General features: G+C 38.1%; 1 protein-coding gene across 1 annotated transcript; it reads right to left on the bottom strand.

Annotated features, from left to right (window-relative positions):
- Positions 1 to 364: 364 nt before the first annotated feature.
- Positions 365 to 21,077, bottom strand: LOC114239500 (anoctamin-5). Its single transcript, XM_028169721.2, has 20 exons — positions 21,017 to 21,077; positions 17,853 to 18,040; positions 17,536 to 17,744; positions 16,863 to 16,976; positions 15,912 to 16,014; positions 14,089 to 14,172; positions 13,435 to 13,571; positions 12,624 to 12,799; positions 12,443 to 12,530; positions 11,362 to 11,488; positions 8,866 to 9,024; positions 8,277 to 8,420; positions 7,101 to 7,267; positions 5,838 to 5,956; positions 4,685 to 4,772; positions 4,159 to 4,276; positions 3,044 to 3,157; positions 2,309 to 2,387; positions 1,230 to 1,321; positions 365 to 573 (listed from the first exon to the last, which is right to left on the bottom strand). Exons 1-20 carry the CDS (start codon positions 21,075 to 21,077, stop codon positions 427 to 429), a joined length of 2,514 nt encoding a protein of 837 aa, XP_028025522.2. The 3' UTR covers positions 365 to 426.
- Between the last annotated feature and the right edge of the window lie 350 nt (positions 21,078 to 21,427).

Here is a 21,427-nt window from a genome sequence, read left to right as displayed (position 1 = left end):
GCTAGTTTTGATAACATAATGGTAATTGTAATGAAAAAGAAAATACATCATAAAATACATTTAAAATTACTTCATTAAGACAGCATTATTTCCGTAACTTGTACTTTTGTATGTACTAAGTATGTACTATTCCTAAATCTTGACATGGCTGGGCCGATTTCAATGAAATTTTAAAGGAAATCTTTAAATTGGCCAAGCGAGTTAATCTGTGAGTTTTGGTAGCCATCGAATTCAATTCAATCCATAGATCGACTACCAAAGCGGACTGGATATGCCTACTTAGCTAATAAAAAGGTTAATTTTAAGATTTAATATTAAAACTAATGTAGTTTAGTAGTTTTGTGAAATAAAAAAAATTACGGTATATTTTATCAAATTTTATTTTATTAACATTAGAAATCACAACAAAAACAAATATTTAAAAAATCAAATTGTTTGATTTGGTTCCTTTTTGATTTGTCGAATATAGCACTGCTCTTTGATTCTTTTTTCAATGGCCACAGTTTCGGTGACTGCTTTAGAATCTCTGTTGATGACGAAAACTATTGCCGACACCAATATAATGGCAATATGCTGTAAATTTAGTAGTAATATATTATTCAGAAAGCAAATGAAGCCGTCAATCTTGAGACATCGCGATTACGTCTTAGTTTTATAGTATCACTGCTTTTCCAAACTGCTTTTCAAACCGTAACACAAGCAGTGATAGATCCTACCCGTACAACAAACCGGATTTACAACAACACCGCCAATTCAGCAAATTTATAAATTTTGTCTTTCATTTTTGCGTAAAAGGAGAACTCCCACATAACCGTACGCATCTCGCGATACTATATCTACACCGGTCGTCGTACTTATAAGGCCACAGAGACTTCAAAACCCGTAGTTTTCAAGAATAAATAAATGGATAAGTACTTTGAGCTATCATGAAACCCCATCGCAATTAAAACGTTACTTAAAAGAAAAAACTCAGGAAATAAAATGCAACTTGGCTCTGTCATAAAACAAAACTTAAGCTTATAATGGTAGTTTCAATTCGTAATTATTTCTATTTTTCTGCAACATACACGTCATATTAACCGAATAAATTCTATATTATTATGTATTCGCCATTATAAATCTCGCGTTGTTTCTAACTTAATTTTTATATTAATTTCTCTATTACTGATCGTGTAGCGCTGAAATATATTATAATATTTTGGAATCTAAAGAAATTAATACTTTGTAACCTGAAACAAAATCAGCTTTTGCATCACAGTATTTTTAGATCTACTTTCATATATTAAAGGTGTCATCTTCCCTTTGTACATTTGTTTTCGTCCTGCAATTAAAAATTTAAAATATTTCGTCCTTAATGCTTCTTTGTATGTTTGTCTTATGTATAAGTACATTCCTAAGTAATTCATATTGTGGCGTAATTCGGTACAGTCATTAGCACATTAGGGAAAGTGTGTGTGATATCGACATCAAAGTCATCAAGTAGCATTTTAATAGAAGCAATAGCGTAGCATAGTCGCCTTTTCAGAATTGGGAAATCACGGTTCAATGGCAAATTGTCATAATTTGGAAGCTCCGCCAGATGATAATGGAAATAGATCCCGTCATGACCTATGCAAGTGTAGTGTTCGCTCACGCGGCCCGCATACACTTAAAATCATTTCAAATCATTCAATCCCGTTTTTGCAGGATAGCCGTCGGAGCCCCGTGGTTCGTCAAGAACGTCGACCTCCATGACGACCTGGACTTAGAGTCCATCAGTAAGTATCTTCAGTCGGCGTCCATGCGCCACTTCGATAAAGCGGCACGACACGAGAACCCTCTCATCGTGGCCGCCGGTAACTACATTCCCGATCCTGCGGACAGAATGGAAAGCAGTCGACGTCGCCCAAAACACGTCATCTCGGATCCTCCCGATCCACTAACGGTGCTTTTAGGTACTTCATGCACCGGTCACCGTTCTCGTCGAACCCGTCGCTTGCGACGAAGGGCTCGACGAGTAAATTAACTCTCAGACACAGCCCACTGAGTTTCTCGCCGGATCTTCTCAGTGGGTCGCGTTTCCGATCCGGTGGTAGATTCTGCGAAGCACGGCTCTTGCTAGGGTTCGTCTTAGCAACATCGTCAGGTTTGAGCCCCGTGAGCTCACCTACTAAAGTTAGGGTTACGCTGACATAGCCGCTAGGGCTATCAGCTTAGGTAGGAAAAAAAAAAAAAGGAAATAGATACAGAGATTTGTTTATGTAAAATATGAAAATCCGGGTAGGTGCCTGAGATATCGATAAATCCAAACAGAAAAAAAGTAACTCACCGGGAAAAATACATTTTTTTGGTTTAAAACCTTTATATTTTTTGTAGGCCTTAGCCACGATCGCATTCTTAGTGAAATCCTGCGAATGAACGAACGAACTGTTATGTATAAATAAATATATATAAATAAATACTCCTGTATAAATAAATAAAAAATTATGGTGCACTCAGCATAAAAACTTTTGTTTTATCCGCGATTGTAATTTCATTATACTCTTGTGAGTCCACACGGATAGGTACCACCACCCTGCCTATTTCTGCCGTGAAGCAGTAATGCGTTTCGGTTTGAAGGGTGGGGAAGTTGTAATTATACTGAGACCTTAGAACTTATATCTCAAGTTGGGTGGCGCATTTACGTTGTAGATATCTATGGGCTCCAGTAACCACTTAACACCAGGTGGGCTGAGAGCTTGTTCACCAATCTAAGCAATAAAAAAAAACTTATAATGCAGTTTCAGCATTTTTACTTAGTTCATTTTATTTTCCAAGTTTAAAAGTCAATAAATATTCAGACTGCGTGCAATACAGTTCTCCAACTGAGAATTTAGGAGTCAGTCAGTGCAGTAATGAAATGTATATTAAATTCTTTAGAACAAGTAGTAAAGTGTAGATTATAGTTAAAAAAAAAGACCAACAGGTTAGGGGCTCTTTACAGAACGATAACATACGAGCTGAAGAACGTTTTCAACAAACAAAAAATACCGGAATCGTAAATACGTAAACAATGGAAACGAACCGACACGTCGAACAGTGTTGAATGAAACGAAACCCAATCAGTATTGTATTGATAACCGAACCATTCGTAAAATTCCGCTTGAGCCGTTCTCGTGTTCAGCACCATCATAAGAACCTTAAAGGAACGCAATCATAATAAGCACGAATAATTAAGTGCCCATGGAAGGTAGGTTTGGTAGGACCTCTTGTGAGTCCGCACGGGTAGGTAGCACCACCTCGCCTATTTCTGCCGTGAAGCAGTAATGCGTTTCGGTTTGAAGGGTGGGGTAGCCGTTGTAACTGTCTCAAGGCGGGTGGCGGCATTTACGTTGTAAATGTCTATGGGCTCCGGTAATCACTTAACACCAGGTGAGTTGTGAGCTCGTCCACACATCTATGAAATAAAAAAATTCAAAATTTCCACCAGTGCGTGGCAGGTCTTTCTCGATGCACCAGCACTAGGGTAAATTAAAATGCTATAACTTTGCGAAAACATACTGTATACAATTTATAGAATATAATTGTCGGTGTTCAATCTTAGAAACACCTCAAATAATCGGTCTGCAAGAGCGAGACGGACATAGTTTTCTTCGTACGCACCAGCTGAAAGTACCGCGGCGGGCCGATATGGGCCTGTCACGCAGTGAAAGTGTTAACCCGTAAATGTACTTTTTTTAAATTATGACCACGACTCGTGAAAACCGAAAAAAAAGACCTACCTATTAAGAATTTAGAATTTACATGGGAAAGAATGGTAGGTGCATATTGTTAAAATCAGTAAGCCGCGCCCAGTCTTTGAGAGCCAGCTAATAAAATTACTATATTATCAGTTAAATACAGATAACGTGGGTCAAGCAGAATTCCTCAGGTATACATCCAACTTTTATTTACAGGCTTTTATACACATATATCTAGGTCGTATAGCTATCTTCCTAAGAAATTCCACATTTAACATTAGCATCCAGAATAATCTGCCTTTTTATCAACGTCCTAGATACTTAAGCAATATCTACAATTGGGTTATTTGTGGTTTCATCATATCCGTATATGCTATAGTTAAGAACAATAGTTATTATTTTTAATACTTTAAAGTATAAAATCCTGCAAAATTAACAGTATAAATAATAATATAAGTACATTTGAAATAACAGACGCGAAAGCAATCGCTGTTATAATATTCCGCCAGTTAACTATTCCCAAACTGTCGTGTAATAACGGGCGTCGGCTTCCCAACAGAAAGTACCACGAATTATATCTGTAAAACAATTGAATATTAAACCAACCTTCAAACTAGGATGTAGACTAGAATAGAAAAAACATAACACCTATCGAAGAATAATGGAAAAATTGTCGTAAAAGACGAAAGTCAGTATCTCATTGCTGTATTACTTGATAAGACACTATTATCATCCTCTAGGGCCAATAGGCATACATACAAATTAGTGAAATAATCTGACTTTAAGTGTTATTGTGCAAGTGGTCTAAGCACGTCTACTTTTTGATACAAATACTCATCACACGTACATTCATGAACATTAAGCCTCAAATCAGATCACCGTAATTGTTTTTTAGTTAAATCAGTTTGAAGATTGTCAAAATACACAATCAAATGCTTAAAAAAAATATACAAATATGCTCTTAGCGACATTTTGGATAAACATACCTCATTTTCAGCACGTTTCCAATCAAAATTATAATTGGGGCGAGAGGAAAAGCACCAACAAATAGTACACTCATGGCAAATTGAATAGCTGATTCAAAAGACAAAATTTTATTATTAGAAATTATGCGGTTTCAAATTTGTTTTATTCCTCCTTATTCGTTGGTAGCTTAAGAGGCTATTCCAGCTACGCGCAGACGGCAAGGTGAGCTCATGGGCTCAACTTGAGAGAATTGCTAACATTAGCCCTAGCAAAAGCACAGCTTCTACCACCGCATTGGAATCGCGACCCACTGAGAAGATCCGTCAAGAATCTCAGTGGGTTGAGTCTGTGGGATTACTGCACGACGAACTCTTACGGTGTAGCGGTGACCGGTGCTTGGAGAGCCTAAAAACACCGAGATATAATCGAGAGGAACCGATAAGACATGTTTAAGAAGACGACGACTTTGCGTTACCCTGTGGTCTAAGTCAGTTAGGTAATTAGAGGGTTATTGTGTCACGCCGCTTTTTCGAAGAACGGTTTCAATAGTAAATACCCTAAGTTAATTGTACTATTTATTTAATTTAGTTGTTTAGATTACAACTCTTGATTGGCAATGACATAGAGCACTAATTAAGTACTCTAGACGCTTTATTATTTAGATATTGTAACCTGAATACTGTAAGAGATGAAGTCGAACTTAATCACCGGTTATGTGCACTGATATGCCATTCAATTCTTCTTCTTTCTTCTTCAACCTGTAGCTTCCCAATACTACACTTACTGGGTACACGATTTCCGGGCGTGTTTTTTCAGCGTGTTGTGTCCAGGATTTAAGTAGTCACCAAAGCTCACAGGCTATAGGGATCCATGAGCGACTGTGAACACTCACCATGACCTAGGCTATATTAAAGTCTACGAAGGCAATAAAAAGGAAATAAAATTCCTTGCATATCCGAACGGGGAGGGACCTACAAGTGCAAGTTTCTACAGTGTTATTTTAATTTTTGATAGGAAAAAATAGGGATGTAAACAGTAGGAATAATTCGGAATGACTGAAATATTATATTACCCGTTCGCTTAAACTGTGATATTATCATCTAACATCTAACATCCTCTAACCTGAGAAAAAAGTTTAACTTTGTTATTGGGTAAGATTAAAAAAAAACTAACCAAGATCCTTAAATTGGTTGATGTAAAACTGTTCGCTAATATTGTTTAATATGTATTCTCTTTCCCAGCATGGTACATTAGCATTGGTTGTTCTAGTTTTGTTGTAGTCCGTCCTACACCTATTATTGTAAAATTTCATTGAAAAATTACTGTACTGAAATCGCTTTCTTCAATTTCAATTGCTAAAAATGAAAGCCCTTATCATTTGTCCCAGTTAATTTGGACGCCATAACTAATATACTCTAGGACCATTGGACACGGTACTAATAAAAGCAGCTACTGCCTATAAATGACGAAATCACTAAACAAAATTAATTGGAGAGCATAGATCCGAAACGGAAGAATTAATTCTTTTTTACGAAGAATTCGCTCAACACAAAAGGACATTTTTATAAAAAGCAGAATATAAGTAAAAAAAATAATACAGAAATATAATTTGAATAAAACTAGTATGAACGATCGAATAAGTTTACTTCGAATTCATCGGGAACACGCCGGTAAGCATTAAGGGGTAAGTAAGCAAAATTTATTTAGTTACATGATTTTAATTGTAAGCTTTTTACTAACGAGCTTATTGCCCATTAATGTTAAGTTGTACCGGAACTGCTTCACGAACATTAGTTACGTACAGACATATTCTATTAGAAAAATTAGTATATCGGATTTGATCCCCGGCTTAGACTCATCGCTCGATACAACTATACCAGGCGTCTTATCCTTTAGGCCACGAGTATCTCAAAGCTCTTTCATTTAGAGTTATACTCCAATAATACCATTAAATGTCACAAATAGGGCCCTAACCATCCGAGCTTAGTATACATACGTACAACCAACATATACATATTGAGGGGTGAATGACTATTTAGTTTAATATTTGGCTTAATACGCGACATTTATCTTTATAAATTAGAGTTGCCTTTTATTTGGTATAAGCATCAACAGTTTTCAATGTTTTTAATTGAACTTCAATTGAGTCTACTCCATTGAAATATCTGAAGTTTTTTTGTTATGATATTTATGGTAGGCAGCGACTTGCCTATACCCCTAGCATTGCTGACGTCTAAGAACGACAATAACTACTTACCATCAGGTGGGCCGTATGCTCGTCTGCCGACAAAGGATGTAAAATATTATAAAAAAATATCTTATTAATTTGAAATTTTTAATGGCTCTCCTGTAAAGTTGTCCTGCAAAAATGTCCCTTAAACGAAATAGCCTTTCACCCCTCGATATCACCTAGATATTGATATAAGATCTACTTACCTAAATAAAGACGAGAGACCACTAAAGACGATGCTCTTGAACAACACATTGACGATAAGCAACACGCACATTTCGTTAACGCAAGTAAACACACCGCAATTCATAACACCGACGCCCGCAATCGAATTCCACATCTCGATATCATACGGAAACGTGTAAAATCTTCCCTGTAGAAATGAAATAGGAAATTCAAATTCAATTTCTATTAATAGGACTTACAGTCCTATTCATGTCAATTCATATGTCGTAGCTGTAGCGTGTAGCTGTAGCGTGTAGCTGTAGCGTGTAGCTGTAGCGCGTAGCTGTTAATGGGAACATAGGATATTCATCAAATTGAACTTAGAGATTTCAATCGTAATGTATGCCTTAAAATATACTTTTTTTTCTCTATTATAGACGTGTAAATGTATTAAGTAGCTACTCTGTAGACATCACTGCGTATATTCTGCCGCGGACGTTGAGACGTGAGGTCGAATTGTTGATTGTATTCCGTAGCGGCTATCCTATCCTGGCTTACCGGAACTCACGACTATCCAGTGATTTCGCAATTCTCTAAATTGTTTTCATTAATACACGAAGATGATCTTTCGATCGTGGAAGTTGTTTGTAAAAACGTGTAAAGTATATCTTCCCTCAGAAAAAATGCCACCCGCCTGCTTTTTTTTTCTTTTTTCCTACCTAAGCTGCTAGCCTTGAGAGGCTATTTCAGAGTAACCTTAACTAGTAGGTGAGCTCACGGGGCTCAAACCAGACGACGTTGCTAACACGAACCCTAGCAAGAGCCGTGCTTCGCAGAATATACCACCGGATCGAAAACGCGACCCACTGAGAAGATCCGGCGAGAAACTCAGTGGGCTGTGTCTGTGGGTTAATTTACTCGTCGAGCTCTTCGTCGCAAGCGACGGGTTCGACGAGAGCGATGACCGGTGCTTGAGGTACCTAAAAACACTGTTAGTGGATCGGGAGGATCCGAAATGACGTATTTTGGGTGACGTCGACTTTCCCGCCTGCGCGATTTGAACGCCGGTATAGTCACATCGGTAGATACGAGTGCATCGAAATCTTTGATAATCACGAAGACTTTTATAGTTCTTAACATTACATTACACTACTAAACTAATTATTATACAGAATAAACACATAGCTATTTATTTACTCCGATAAAAAGGCACGTACTTTAACAAAACCAAGAAAGATGAAATACGAAAAATTAAAAGCGAACGTCGATCCAAATTGCTTTTCAATCAAAGATTTTTCGTAACTGTCTTGCGTTTTATGATTCTCAAATGAAACGATTACATATGACAGCTTTTCCATAATCTGCGAATTTAAATATTTATTATTTCAAGAATCTTCTTAAATACGTTATATGTATCAAGTATGGCGTAGTCTAGCCACACACTATTGCCCAGATCAACGAACATTAATGATAATATGAATCGATTAAAATTTCGAGACATATTCTTATTTGTAGGTATAATAAAATTCAATTAAATCAGCATACCATAATAAGCAGTATGTTATTATCACAGGGGTATTTAACATAAAAAATCATCATGCAGTTTCCAATTTAATATTAAAAAAGCAACCGAGTTCAAAACTTATTTCAAACCTTTAAATAAAATTGCTTTTACAGTATAATCTCGCATTTTTTCTTGGAGTTATACTATTTCTGACGTTTTAAATAAATAACAATTTTCGTGGCCACGAATCGCAACTAGCTGGAACCTTAATTTTTTTTAAATTGATTCCTGTACGTACATACCTTTTCAAAAAACATATTAACGAAAACGTAGATCAAAGAAAATATAGCAAGACCAGCAAAATGCGCATAATTAGGATCTTTAATTTCTGCTTTCACTTTGTGTATGATCCGAAATTGTAAATTGGCCCAGTATAAAGTCATCGGGAAAATTACAGCAAGCTAAAAATACACAACGTTATCATATTATATTTTCCTTTACTCATTTCTGTTGCATTTCTTTATTATTATTATTCATACTCTCATAATATAATATGTTCATAATGAACACGCAATATATGATGAAGTGTGATTATATTATTCATATAAGCATGGTAAACAGCTAAAACAAATAAATATCTATGCATATTAAATTATTATTATACTCTGTGCAGTAAACAATGAATTAGAGTGAAAATTATTGCCTTTGTGTATTTTTTATTACGTATTTTTTTTTTAGGATTGATGGATTACTGGTGGCCCGGAGGCCCTTCCAGCTTCACCAGGACAGGTGGAAGAGCAAAGGCTCAGCCAAGAGGGGTGGGATTTGCTAACAGCTGCCCGAGCGCCTCCGAAGGAGACCTAGCAACCCAAGAGCAGCTGCTTCGCGAATGAATCTACTACCGGATCGGAATCGCGACACGCTGAGAAAATCCGGCGAGAAACTCAGCGGGCTGATGCATGGGTTTGTTTGCACGTTGAACTCTTTGTCGAGTTCAACGAGTACAGCTACCAAGGTCCCTAAGTCTGCTCCTAGTGTTAGAGTTGAAGGCGTCTAAGGCTAAGGTTTATTGGATCTGAAGGATCCGTAACTACGTGTCTAAGGCGTCGACGGTCACTGGCTCCTGCGTGATCAGGATTCGGGGAGTAGTCAGCGGCGGCAACGATAAGGCGATTATCATAACGCATAGCCTTATCGAAATACCGTTCCGAAGCTGACTTCATGTATTTCCGGATTGATTCGAGGCCCAGGTCGTCGTGTAGGTCAACGTTCCTCACGAACCACGGAGCTCCGACGGCTAACCTGCAAAAGCAGGATTGTAGGGATTGGAGGGTGTCTATGTGTGTGCGGGCCGCGTGAGCGACCACCACACTCGCGTAAGTCATGACGGGCCTTATGCAAGTTTTGTAAACTGTCACCTTGTTCCGAAGGGACATGTTACTCCGTTTATAGATCATGGGGTAGAGTCTATCGAGAATAAACGCGGTACGGTCGCGGACTGATTTTATATGCGGGCGGAATGTCATCCAGGACGCATCCAGAGTGACTCCCAGTTACTTGACCTTTCTGGCCCAGGGTATGGGTTGGCTAATGAGGGTAATCGGGAGTGTGAGACTCCTTCTCCTAATCTGGGAGGAAATCTGTGTGGAGTTTCCCCTTTGAAATAACAACGCAGTACTTTTCGCTGGATTGATGTCTATGCGCCATTTTCGGAACCACTGTCCTCGGGCTACGGCTGCGCTCTGAAGTTTCCTCGCGATTAAAGACTTGTTTCTACTCGAATAGTAAACAGTCGTGTCGTCGGCTAATAAAGCTAACTGGGTCGGCTTTATTCGCCGGGGAATATCGTTGACGAATAAACTAAATAGGAGTGGCGAGAGGACAGAGCCTTGCGGGACTCCAGCCGTGAGGGGTCACGGGGAGGAGCGAGTTCTTTCAACTCGATATCGAAAGGAGCAGTTCGATAAGAAGTCCCGTCCCGTAGGATGAGCACGAGACTATCCGGTACGCTCATGTTGCATAGTTTGAAAATCAAACCGTTGTGTCAGACTTTGTCGAATACTTTTGCGATGTCGAAGAAGAGCTCCCGTATAAAGTGGTTTTGGTCGGCTAAGCCCTACGGTAATGTGCTCCGTGAAGCGGTGCACTTGTTGTACGCATGAGTGATTTGTGCGGAATCCGGATTGTTCATCGATGAGAATGCCCTTGGATGAGACAAAGTCTCTGAGACGTTTGTAGAGCAGTAGCTCAAACAGTTTGCCTAGAGACATGAGGAGGCTAATCGGGCGGTAGCTCGTCGGATGATTTTTGGGTTTACCAGGTTTATATATGCCGATAACGTCCGCTTCTTTCCACACCGCGGGAAAGATACCGTTCGTCATAGCGGCATTGAAAATAGATGCCAACATCACGATGAGCTGGGCAGGCAGAGGTTTAATAACGCGGTTAGTTATACCGTCTGAACCGGGAGCCTTGCGGGGACGTAGGTCTTTAATTAGGTCTTTAACTTCCATGTAGTGGTACCAACGGTGGTTACAACGGGTGGTAACGCATTCGAGGGTGACAAGGAGGCTCTACTTACCACCTCACTGTCTACTATTTCTACATGAACGGGGTCCGCGGATTGAGTGCTGGGCGTGCATTGGGCTCTGCTTTTTCGTCGTCATCGAAAGCCGCGAGTTGGCCTGAGGGACCATTACGTATTATACGCGTAGCAGCCGTAATGATTCTTCTGTTACTTAATTGTGTAATAGTGGGATACGAAATAGCTTATAATTAAATAGAGTGAGTTCACTCACGAGCGCAAAAGCCACAGCTAAAGATTTTATAATATTGAATATCTTTGTAAACACACTGTCGTAATTTTTCAATATTCCTGTCACTTTTGATCTCTTGATGGTCTTGAAATTAGCTTTATGGTCGGGTCTATTGTGGAACAAAAAATAATAGAAATAAAAACAATTTGCAATATATATATATTCGAATATATTCGATGCAAGAGAATCGTGGCTGAAACCGAAACATGCAACCGGAAATAAAATACTAGGTAATGTTATAATATTATTTTACTATGATTAGAGTAGCGGTATCTACGCGGAGAAGAATATTAGCTCGAAACAACGCAACAATTATTATTATAAAAATAATTCTGCATCAACAACGTGTCTTACACGCCCGATGAAAGGTTTGTCCTAAGAAAGATAGCGTATTAACTGAATTAATAATTATTTACTGGCAGGCTTATTAACTTGATGCAGTCATCGTAGTCATCGTGGCCTAAAGGATAAGACGTCCGTTGCATTCGTATGTAGCGATGCACCGGTGTTCGAATCCCGCAGGCGGGTACCAATTTTTCTAATGAAATACGTACTCAACAAATGTTCACGATTGACTTCCACGGTGAAGGAATAACATCGTGTAATAAAAATCAAACCCGCAAAATTATAATTTGCGTAATCACTGGTGGTAGGACCTCTTGGGAGTCCACACGGGTAGGTACCACCACCCCGCCTATTTCCGCCGTGAAGCAGTAATGCGTTTCGGTTCGAAGGGTGGGGTAGCCGTTGCCCTTTTTTAATTACCTTAGAACTTATATCTCGAGGTGGGTGGCGCATTTACGTTGTAGATGTCTATAGGCTCCAGTAACCACTTAACAGCAGGTGGGCTGTGAGCTCGTCCACCTATCTAAGCAATAAAAAAAAAATAAAAAAATGCAAAATTAATTTTTTTAATGATTGTTGACGCTGTTCCGACCTTCTATTCTTCTCCTGCGTTATATATAGATACCGCTATACTAAGCCTAGAAAAAATATATATTAATACCAGCGACAATTCGCTCGCACCCAACATATTTACGGTACAAGTTACCTTAGTAGTTACCTTAATATACTTGTACTACCACAGTCACTTTCCCACAACCATGAAAGATAGTGCTCTCTCCTTTTCCACACAAAAATAAAAATTATTCCTGCAAATCATTAGAATCTAGTATCATTATAAAATACAAACGGTCACATGGAATGTTGTAATGAATGTAAAGGTTTTGGAAGACGTTACCTACCCCAAATCATAATGAAAATATAATAATTAATCATATACGGAGATTCTAACATGAAGCCCAATGTAACTTCTTTGCAATGATCAGTCACTCTAGTAAATGGACATATGTTAAAATCACGACAATTCGGACACATATACGAATTCTTATAACTTCCGACATTCAGGCAAAATGTATTCCTGAAAAGCGATAAAATTAAAAACGTCATAATGTATTAGAAAATATTAAGGTGTCATTATAATGCAATCAGCAATTTCTGATGAACACGTGTATGACCGATTCGCTCCATCTAAATAGAAAAGCGCGGAAAAAAAAGGAACGTTCTAAAAGTTATTCAAGTCATAGCCTTTAAATATTGGCCATAGATGTCAACGCCCTCTTTAGGTCAAAAAGGCTTGTTAAGTGCTCAACGTCCTAAAAAGATGCAGTACTCGCACTATTTCATGTTACTAGATCCTTATTGTGCTACACTGACCCTTAAGTACAATAGCACTGTAACAACTGTAGTACTGTGTACTGGTGGTAGGACCTCTTGTGAGTCCGCGCGGGTAAGTACCACCGCTTTACCTATTTCTGCCGTGAAGCAGTAATGTGTTTCGGTCTGAATGGTAGGGCAGCCGTTGTAACTATACTGAGATCATAGAACTTATATCTCATGGTGGGTGGCGCATTTACGTTGTAGGTGTCTATGGACTCCAGTAACCACCTAACACCAGGTGGGCTGTGAGCTCGTCCACCCATCGAAGCAATAAAAAAAATTTAAAAAAATAATACATACGACGATCTTTAAAAAATATATTTAAGTGATGCTCACTCGACGCCCCGTCTTTTGTACAGTGCAGTCTTCAAATTTAACTCCTTGAAGGCTTCATAAATCATTACAATACCAGCTCCGCAGCTTAAGAGCAGGAAACGATTAAACAATTCGCAAAAGGCGAAATAAAACGCTATCTACAAACAAACAAAAAATACGGACATCTTCAATTAAGTACAGTAGCTTAAATCTAAACCTTTTTACCGAAAACACAAAATAATAAATCATCATTATCCTGCCATTCTCCCAGTCACCTGGGGTCGGCGCAACATGTTTTCTCCTTCCATACTCTTTTATCATACACCATTTCTTCGCTCACTCCCCTCTTACCCATATCGTCTTTCACACATTCTATCCATTTCTTCTTAGGTCTACCTCTTCCTCTATATCCTTCCACATTCATAGTTAACACTCTCTTACCAACCTCATTTTCATTTCGTCTCATCACATGTCCATACCACCCCAAACGCGCACTCCTCAGCTTCTCTGTCACAGGTGCCACAAAATAATAAATGTTTGTAAATAATACGCAATTTTAAAAAGCATACAAATTAATACAAACAGCGTAAGTGCCAGGAGCTCTCATAGAAACACTAAGCTTTTGTACTTCGTAATACATACCTAACCAATTTTTTTATTTATAATTTTACCTACTTTTTCGCCGAAATATTCTTGGAGTAGGCTAAGAGGTTGTGCTTTCAGTAGAGCATCAGCTCCTATCCAATTTGTGTATAAGATCTGAAATTTAAGATTTTTTGTATTTTAACCTATTTGCCAAGGAAGCTTACTATCTTAGATATCATATAACTAGTACGACCCGGTCACGCACCACTATTACTATGGCTAATGTTTTAGGTACGCAGTACACCAATTTGTTAAAAATAACTAGTCAGGTCATAAGTATTGTCACACTGTAAAAACTTTTCTTTTAGAATGCTGGCCACAAAAAAGTTTATTGAATTCGAATTTCGAATTGTTCATGAAAATAAAAATGTATACTTTTAAAAATTTTACTCATTTTTAAATATGGAGTGGACGCTTAAAGGCCGAGTTGCAGTTATTGCGTTGCATCGTTGCGGTTACGCGCCAATTCAAATTTTTTGCATACTGAAAAATTTGAATATAACCAAAAGATTCGTTTATCGTACCATCAAACGATACAATGAAGACTCTAGTGTAGATGACAGGTCAAGAAGTGGTCGCCCTCGGTCTGTTAGGACTCCAGCAGTGATAAAAGCTGTGAAGGCGCGAATTCAAAGAAATCCCAAATGTAAGCAGAAACTGTTGGCCCTTCAGATGGGGTTAAGCAGAACCACGGTGAAAAGGGTGTTAAATGAAGACTTAGGGCTTCGGGCATATCGAAGAAAAACAGGACATCGTTTGAATGCTCGTCTAATGGACCTGAGGCTGAAGAGATGCCGCGCTTTGTTGAAGCGGTACGCGGGAAAAAAATATCGGGATTTTTTTTTTTTCGGATGAAAAAATTTTTTCCGTAGAAGAGAGCTACAACAAACAAAATGATAAGGTGTACGCACACAGTAGTGAAGAAGCGAGCAACCGTATTCCGCGTGTCCAACGAGGTCATTTTCCATCCTCGCTCATGGTATGGTTGGGAGTTTCTTATTGGGGCTTAACAGAGGTACATTTTTGTGAGAAAGGTGTAAAAACGAATGCAGTTGTGTATCAAAATACAGTCCTGAAGAACCTTGTGGAACCTGTTTCTCATACCATGTTCAATAACAGGCACTGGGTATTCCAACAAAATTCGGCGCCAGCTCATAGAGCGAAGAGCACACAAGACTGGCTGGCGGCACGTGAAATCGACTTCATCCGGCACGAAGACTGGCCCTCCTCCAGTCAAGAATTGAATCCGTTAGATTACAAGATATGGCAAGACTTGAAGGAAAAGGCGTGCTCAAAGTCTCATCCCAATTTGGAGTCACTCAAGACATCCTTGATTAAGGCAGCCGCCGATATTGACATGGACCTCGTTCGTGCTGCGATAGACGACTGGCCGCGCAGATTGAAGGCCTGTATTCAAAATCACGGAGGTCATTTTGAATAAACTTTAGTGTCATAAGAATCTATGTTTTGTTAAGTTCATTTTGGTATATGAATGGTTACATAATGAATAAACTTGTTTCAATTATTTTACATTAAACGTGACAGAATTTATGACCTGACTAGGTACTTGGCTGCTATCTATTAAGGCACTATAACGAAAATATCAACAACAACTGAAGTTTCAAATCAATTGGATAAACCACTTGCAAAATAAATAGATTACGCATAGCACACACGAATTCTGGTGTTGTGTATTAAATAAGAAAAACTATTATTAAACACAAAAATATGTTACGTATTTCTGTAAACTTTGTCTATATCTTATTCTAATCTAAAGGAGTTTTGTTGACATGGGATCATTCCCATGAGTGACACCAACAAGTTTTTTTTTTCCAAGCAATAAGTACCAGTACCTGTCTTGCGTTTACTACATTTGCAACGCCTTGTTTCGGCAGAAAAAAATATGGTCCATCATGTAGAGCATATGCGTCAATGATCAAATTACGTTTTAATAATCTGTGTAGAATAAAAAATAAATAAAAACTGAACTTAAAATGAATCAAACAAAATGTCCAATTAAAATAACGCTATGGATTAATCGCAAGGCGCTTTGGCTTACGCAATAGTGACGTCAACGTCTTCAATATGTACGGTAACAGGAAATTAAAAATCTTATTTCTTCATTAAAATTCAAAACATATTTTACTTCTGTTCTTGTAGATCGATTGTTTTATCGATCGATCTTACAACACTCGTAGTATCAACCTAACCTTTTACGTAGATGTCACAAAACGCGACTAAAGATTTCCGGTAACTACTCAACAGGGGGGACCTGGAGCTCTGTCAACCAACGAAGCAATAATAATAAAACATTGCGTAAATAAATTAATAAGTTAAGTGGAAAGAATGATCTCTGGAAACCGATTGTAGGTTTTCTTCGGAATTCGAGAGTTGAAGATGTAATGCAAACTACTTTTACTGTTTAAACTCGCATTTTTTATAGCCATTATATTGTTATCGACGCTTCAAATACCTTACAATTTTCGTAGTAAAATAAGCGGACTTAATCGTCTTTTTTGCATTGCTAACCAGAGGTTTTTTAAATTTTTATTTCTTGCCCTTGCAGACGAGCATACGGCCCGCCCGATGGAGAGTGGTTAGCGTCGCCCATGGACTTCAGCAATGCCAGGGGCAGAGCCAGACCGCTGCCTGGTTATAATAATCTGACAGACATCGAACATCTTTCGATGCACATTTTTTTATATTATATAATGTACTACAGAGTGACACTTAAGCTTATGAAACGATTGACGTCCATGTGAACGATTTTTATACAACTAAAATTTTAAAGTGTAAAAACTAACCTCTCCAAACCTACATAGTTCTCATTATTCCCGAAAGGCAAAGCAAGAAATATCCTGTATACAATTTGGCTTCGTTCTAAAGTAGAATAGTTTTTTGGATTCGGATATTGGTTTCTACAAACAGAAGTTTAAAAAGATCTTTTAGTATCAAGAGTTTTATGGCAGAAGGTAATTAATAGCAAATTCCCATTTTTTTCGCATTGATTGTCGAGAAAGACGATCAAAAGATAAACTGGAGAATGGATAGAAACGTTATTTAAATATATACGAGAATACTTTGGTCATATTAGCTGATAGTAGTATGTATTTCTCTCCCACAGAAAGGTACAAACGTCATGCCTATTTCTATTGCCAAAGTCACGCATCACGCATAAACGGTTTTACAGTCGTCATCTAATTACGATTTTGATCTCATGTTATTAACGATTTTGATCTCATGTTATTTTAAGATAGGCAGTGGTATTACTGTGATGTTGATTGTTTGTGGTGATTAGTGAACAGGCAGGCATATAAACAATCCGGAGCTAATATAACCCACGACTATCTATATATTGCCTGATTTGCGAAACAAACCCCCGATCCTTGAAACAGCAGTCTAAAGGCGCAAACTACCGTGCCACCGATCACTATAATATTTTTAATTTTAACAATGGACTAAAAATCATATATTTACCGCACCAACTTGATCCATTCTCTTTCGCGTCTGTTAAAAAAGAAAGGCATTATCATTTTAAAATATTTCATGAACGAATTCTCAGCGTTTATGAAATCAACATGACTGTCCTTGAAATGTCTTTGAATACTGAAAATTTCTGCGTATTGTCGTATTAATGAGTCCGGTGCATGGACTTTTGCAAATATTAAGTCCTTATGTCTTTTCATCTGAAATTAAAATAAACGTCTTATTAGTTATATATTTTATGTCCGATGTTTAAATTTTTTTGCAAATTACTCAATTGATTAACGGTAAGCAATAGATTTGGGTCTTACCGTTCCCTGCTCCATCTCTATTTCGAGACCAAGCTTCAAAGCGTTCAGGAGAAAAGTATTAGTGATGCCCTCAATTTGCGAATTTCCATCATCGCGTAATACCAAAACTAAATCTATACGCCTGACCCCGTCCGCAAAATATCCAGTAAAAACTTTGGGCTGAAAATAATCAATCTCAATAATTAATGCTAAAAATAAAAATCACTCTTTCGGGTCTACTGCACGTGCAGCTTTTGAACCGTACATGCGCAGGGTCGTACAGCGCGCTCCGAGCTTAATATTACAACAATTTACATATTTTATGGGATTATAGGGATACTTTCCTAGGTGACAAAATAAAAACATTCTTTAGGTATAGTTGTAATAAGGTCTATTTATATAAGGTATAAGGTCTATAAATGTTTATTATTATTATTATTGTACTTTTTTATTAATTCATTAGACGACGCGTTTACAAAAGATATTCGGTTGGATATCATATATTGGAATCCTTTTTATTAATGTGTATGTACCGCCGATTACATCCGCGAATTAAGAGATCTTTAGCCGTTAATGTAGGAATTGGGTCGCATTTTTTTAAACCGAGAGTAGGTAGTGAAAACGCGAATGAAGAAAGCCGGAGTAAAGAGTTTTACTATATGTGAATCGCTGCACTGCTGTTTCTCATGGGATAGTACGAAGCTGAGTCCCAATGTGGCTCAAAATATATTTATTTTTAATTAAGTAGTGTTATATATTGTAATCTAGTTTTTAAGTAAAAAAAATAAAACAAAGATTTTTTTAATTAGCTTTGAAAGAAACAATTTCTGTAACTTAGTCGATTCTATTTTTTATTGCGCACATAATACAGTCAGCCTTCGTGGTGTAAAGTGGTTACTAGAGTAGTAGTTACCATTGAAAACAAAACGCATTACTACTTTACGACAGAAAGAGTCAGGATGGTGGCGTCTACATATGCGGGCTTACGATACGCCCTACTACTAGTAAATGCCGCAAGTGGGGATCACAGTACCTACACTAGTTTATTATCTAGATAGCTGTCTGTTATTCTCCGGTAAATCTCTCAGCCGCCTCTTATCGGGAAAAGAAGAGTTGGTGCTATTTTAGGTCGTCATCACACACCCAAATCTATGTTGCCTATGAATAGTCAATAGAAAATATCTTGTCTTCTTCAGAGCTTTAAATGAGTCGTCTATTATTAAAGGTGGCAATCTGTGCATTTGGACAAAAAAATGTTATTGATATGTCAATACAGATTGATTTGAATATAATCGTTTCCTTCAAAGAATACGGTTCAAAACCTGCATTAAATAAAGGTTAATACTTAACCTGTTATTTATCTAAGATGTCGTTCAGAAGAGTTTTGTGACTGCCAATGGAATACAAAGTCAATAATTCGTTTTTCTGATTTACCAATAATTGTCCAAAAGTCACATTGCCGGCTTTGATAATAGTCGACTCAAATATTTGTCTGGACCTTCATTGCAAAATACATAGATACCGAAAATTTGCCTTTGTATTTAATAGGCATCCACTTCTATTTACCTCTGAGACTTTTGATGCCTTTTTCAGATAGCAACGCAACGGCGATCCTAAGGGCCTGTGCACATCACGTTTTTTAAGCGCGCCGTCGACGGCGCGCTTTTATCCCACAGAATGGTTTCTTGTCGTTTGTATTGATACGAGGGCTGCACTAAAAGTATCGGGAATGGAATATTTCCACTGTTCCTGTCATATTAAAATCTTTTTAATTGAAAACTCCTTGGTTTTAAAAATCGAATACCATTTATTTATTTTAAAAAGATTCTCGGTCTTGTCACGAGGTTTTGTCAAACTTGTTTAGTCGTTGAGAAAATGGAATTGACTCGAGAAAATTCAAGAGGGATGATTTATTATAACTTTCGAAGTGGTTTAACACAAAAACAGTGTGTTGACCGGATGATTTCTGCATTTGGTGATGAAGCCCCATCCAAAACCACAATTTATCGCTGGTTTGCTGAGTTTCAACGTGGACGTGTCAAGCTCAGTGATGATCCCCGTCAAGGTCGTCCAAAAACTGCAGTCACCCAAGAAAACGTTGATGCTGTGCGTAAGCTGATTGAGGAAGATCGACATGTGACATACCGCGAAATTTAGGCAACTTTAGACATTGGCATGAGTCAAATACAAATAATCTTGCATGAACAATTAGGTTTAAAAAAGTTGTTTTCCCGATGGATACCGCATTCGCTATGTGAAGAGCAAAAAGCGGCTCGCGTTACTTGGTGCGTCAGAACTCTCGAAAGATTCCATGCAGGATCCTCAAATGCTGTATACAACATTGTATCAGGTGACGAATCCTGGATATACGCTTACGAACCCGAAACAAAAAACCAGTCACGAGTTTGGGTGTTCGAAAATGAGTTAAAGCCAACAAAAATTGTTCGTTCACGGAGAGTTGCAAAAAAAATGGTGGCCACGTTTGTCTCCAAAACCGGCCATGTTACGACTATTCCTCTTGAGGGACAAAGAACGGTTAATGCAGAATGGTATGCTAGCATTTGTTTGCCACAGGTCGTTTCTGAACTCCGTAAAGAGAACTGCAACCGCCGCATCATCCTCCATCACGACAATGCGAGTTCTCACACCGCGCACAGAACAAAAGAGTTTTTAGAGCAAGAAAACATAGAATTATTAGACCATCCGCCGTACAGCCCCGACCTAAGCCCTAATGATTTCTATACTTTCCCTAAAATAAAGAATAAATTGCGTGGACAGAGATTTTTATCACCTGAAGAAGCTGTGGACGCCTACAAAACGGCCATTTTGGAGACCCCAACTTCCGAATGGAATGGTTGCTTCAATGATTGGTTCCATCGTATGGAAAAATGTGTCAAATTTCGCGGAGAATACTTCGAAAAGCAATAAATACATTTTTAAATAGTAATGTTGTGTCACTTCGTTAATTCCCGAAATTTTCTGTGCCGCCTATGTACAAACGTGATGCTAACGCGCGTTTGTATCGATACACCTCTGTATCGATTCAAACGTGTATTTGAATTTATACAGGTGTGCAAAGCTCTACAGGCTGCGTCTGACTTGCGTGCGTATCGCGTCTGTATCGCTACGAACGCACGTCGACGGCGCGTTTAAAAAACGTGGTGTGTACAGGCCCTAAGGATTACAATCTGCGCATTTTCGTTGGGAACTGACTATGCGTCCCAATATGAGAGGCGGGAAAGTCATTATTTAAAATTTTGACTTCGATCTCGTGTTTCAAGTCCGAACAAGGTACATATTAAAATTATCGTATTGACGGGCTCTAGCTTACGACAATAAAAAAATAACTAAAAACCTCTCGAAATAATTTGCTGTTAATTACCTTGTTTTCCATTTACGATAATTAAAATTTATTTACAATCAATGAGCAGATTGTCATCGATGACAACGATGTCAGCAATACAAAATAAGCATTGACAGAAAACACAGAAAAACCAGTGGTCCTCTTAATATGAAGGTTATTATTATACGGCGTATTTGCGCAGACATTTGTTTTTGTTGCATAGACGGGTGAATGATTTCACGATCCAGCTGGT

The sequence above is a fragment of the Bombyx mandarina genome, chromosome 15, assembly GCF_030267445.1.
Source record: "Bombyx mandarina strain Sakado chromosome 15, ASM3026744v2".
NCBI classification, from domain to species: Eukaryota; Metazoa; Arthropoda; class Insecta; order Lepidoptera; family Bombycidae; genus Bombyx; species Bombyx mandarina.
This window is presented reverse-complemented; position numbering and strand designations above follow the sequence as displayed.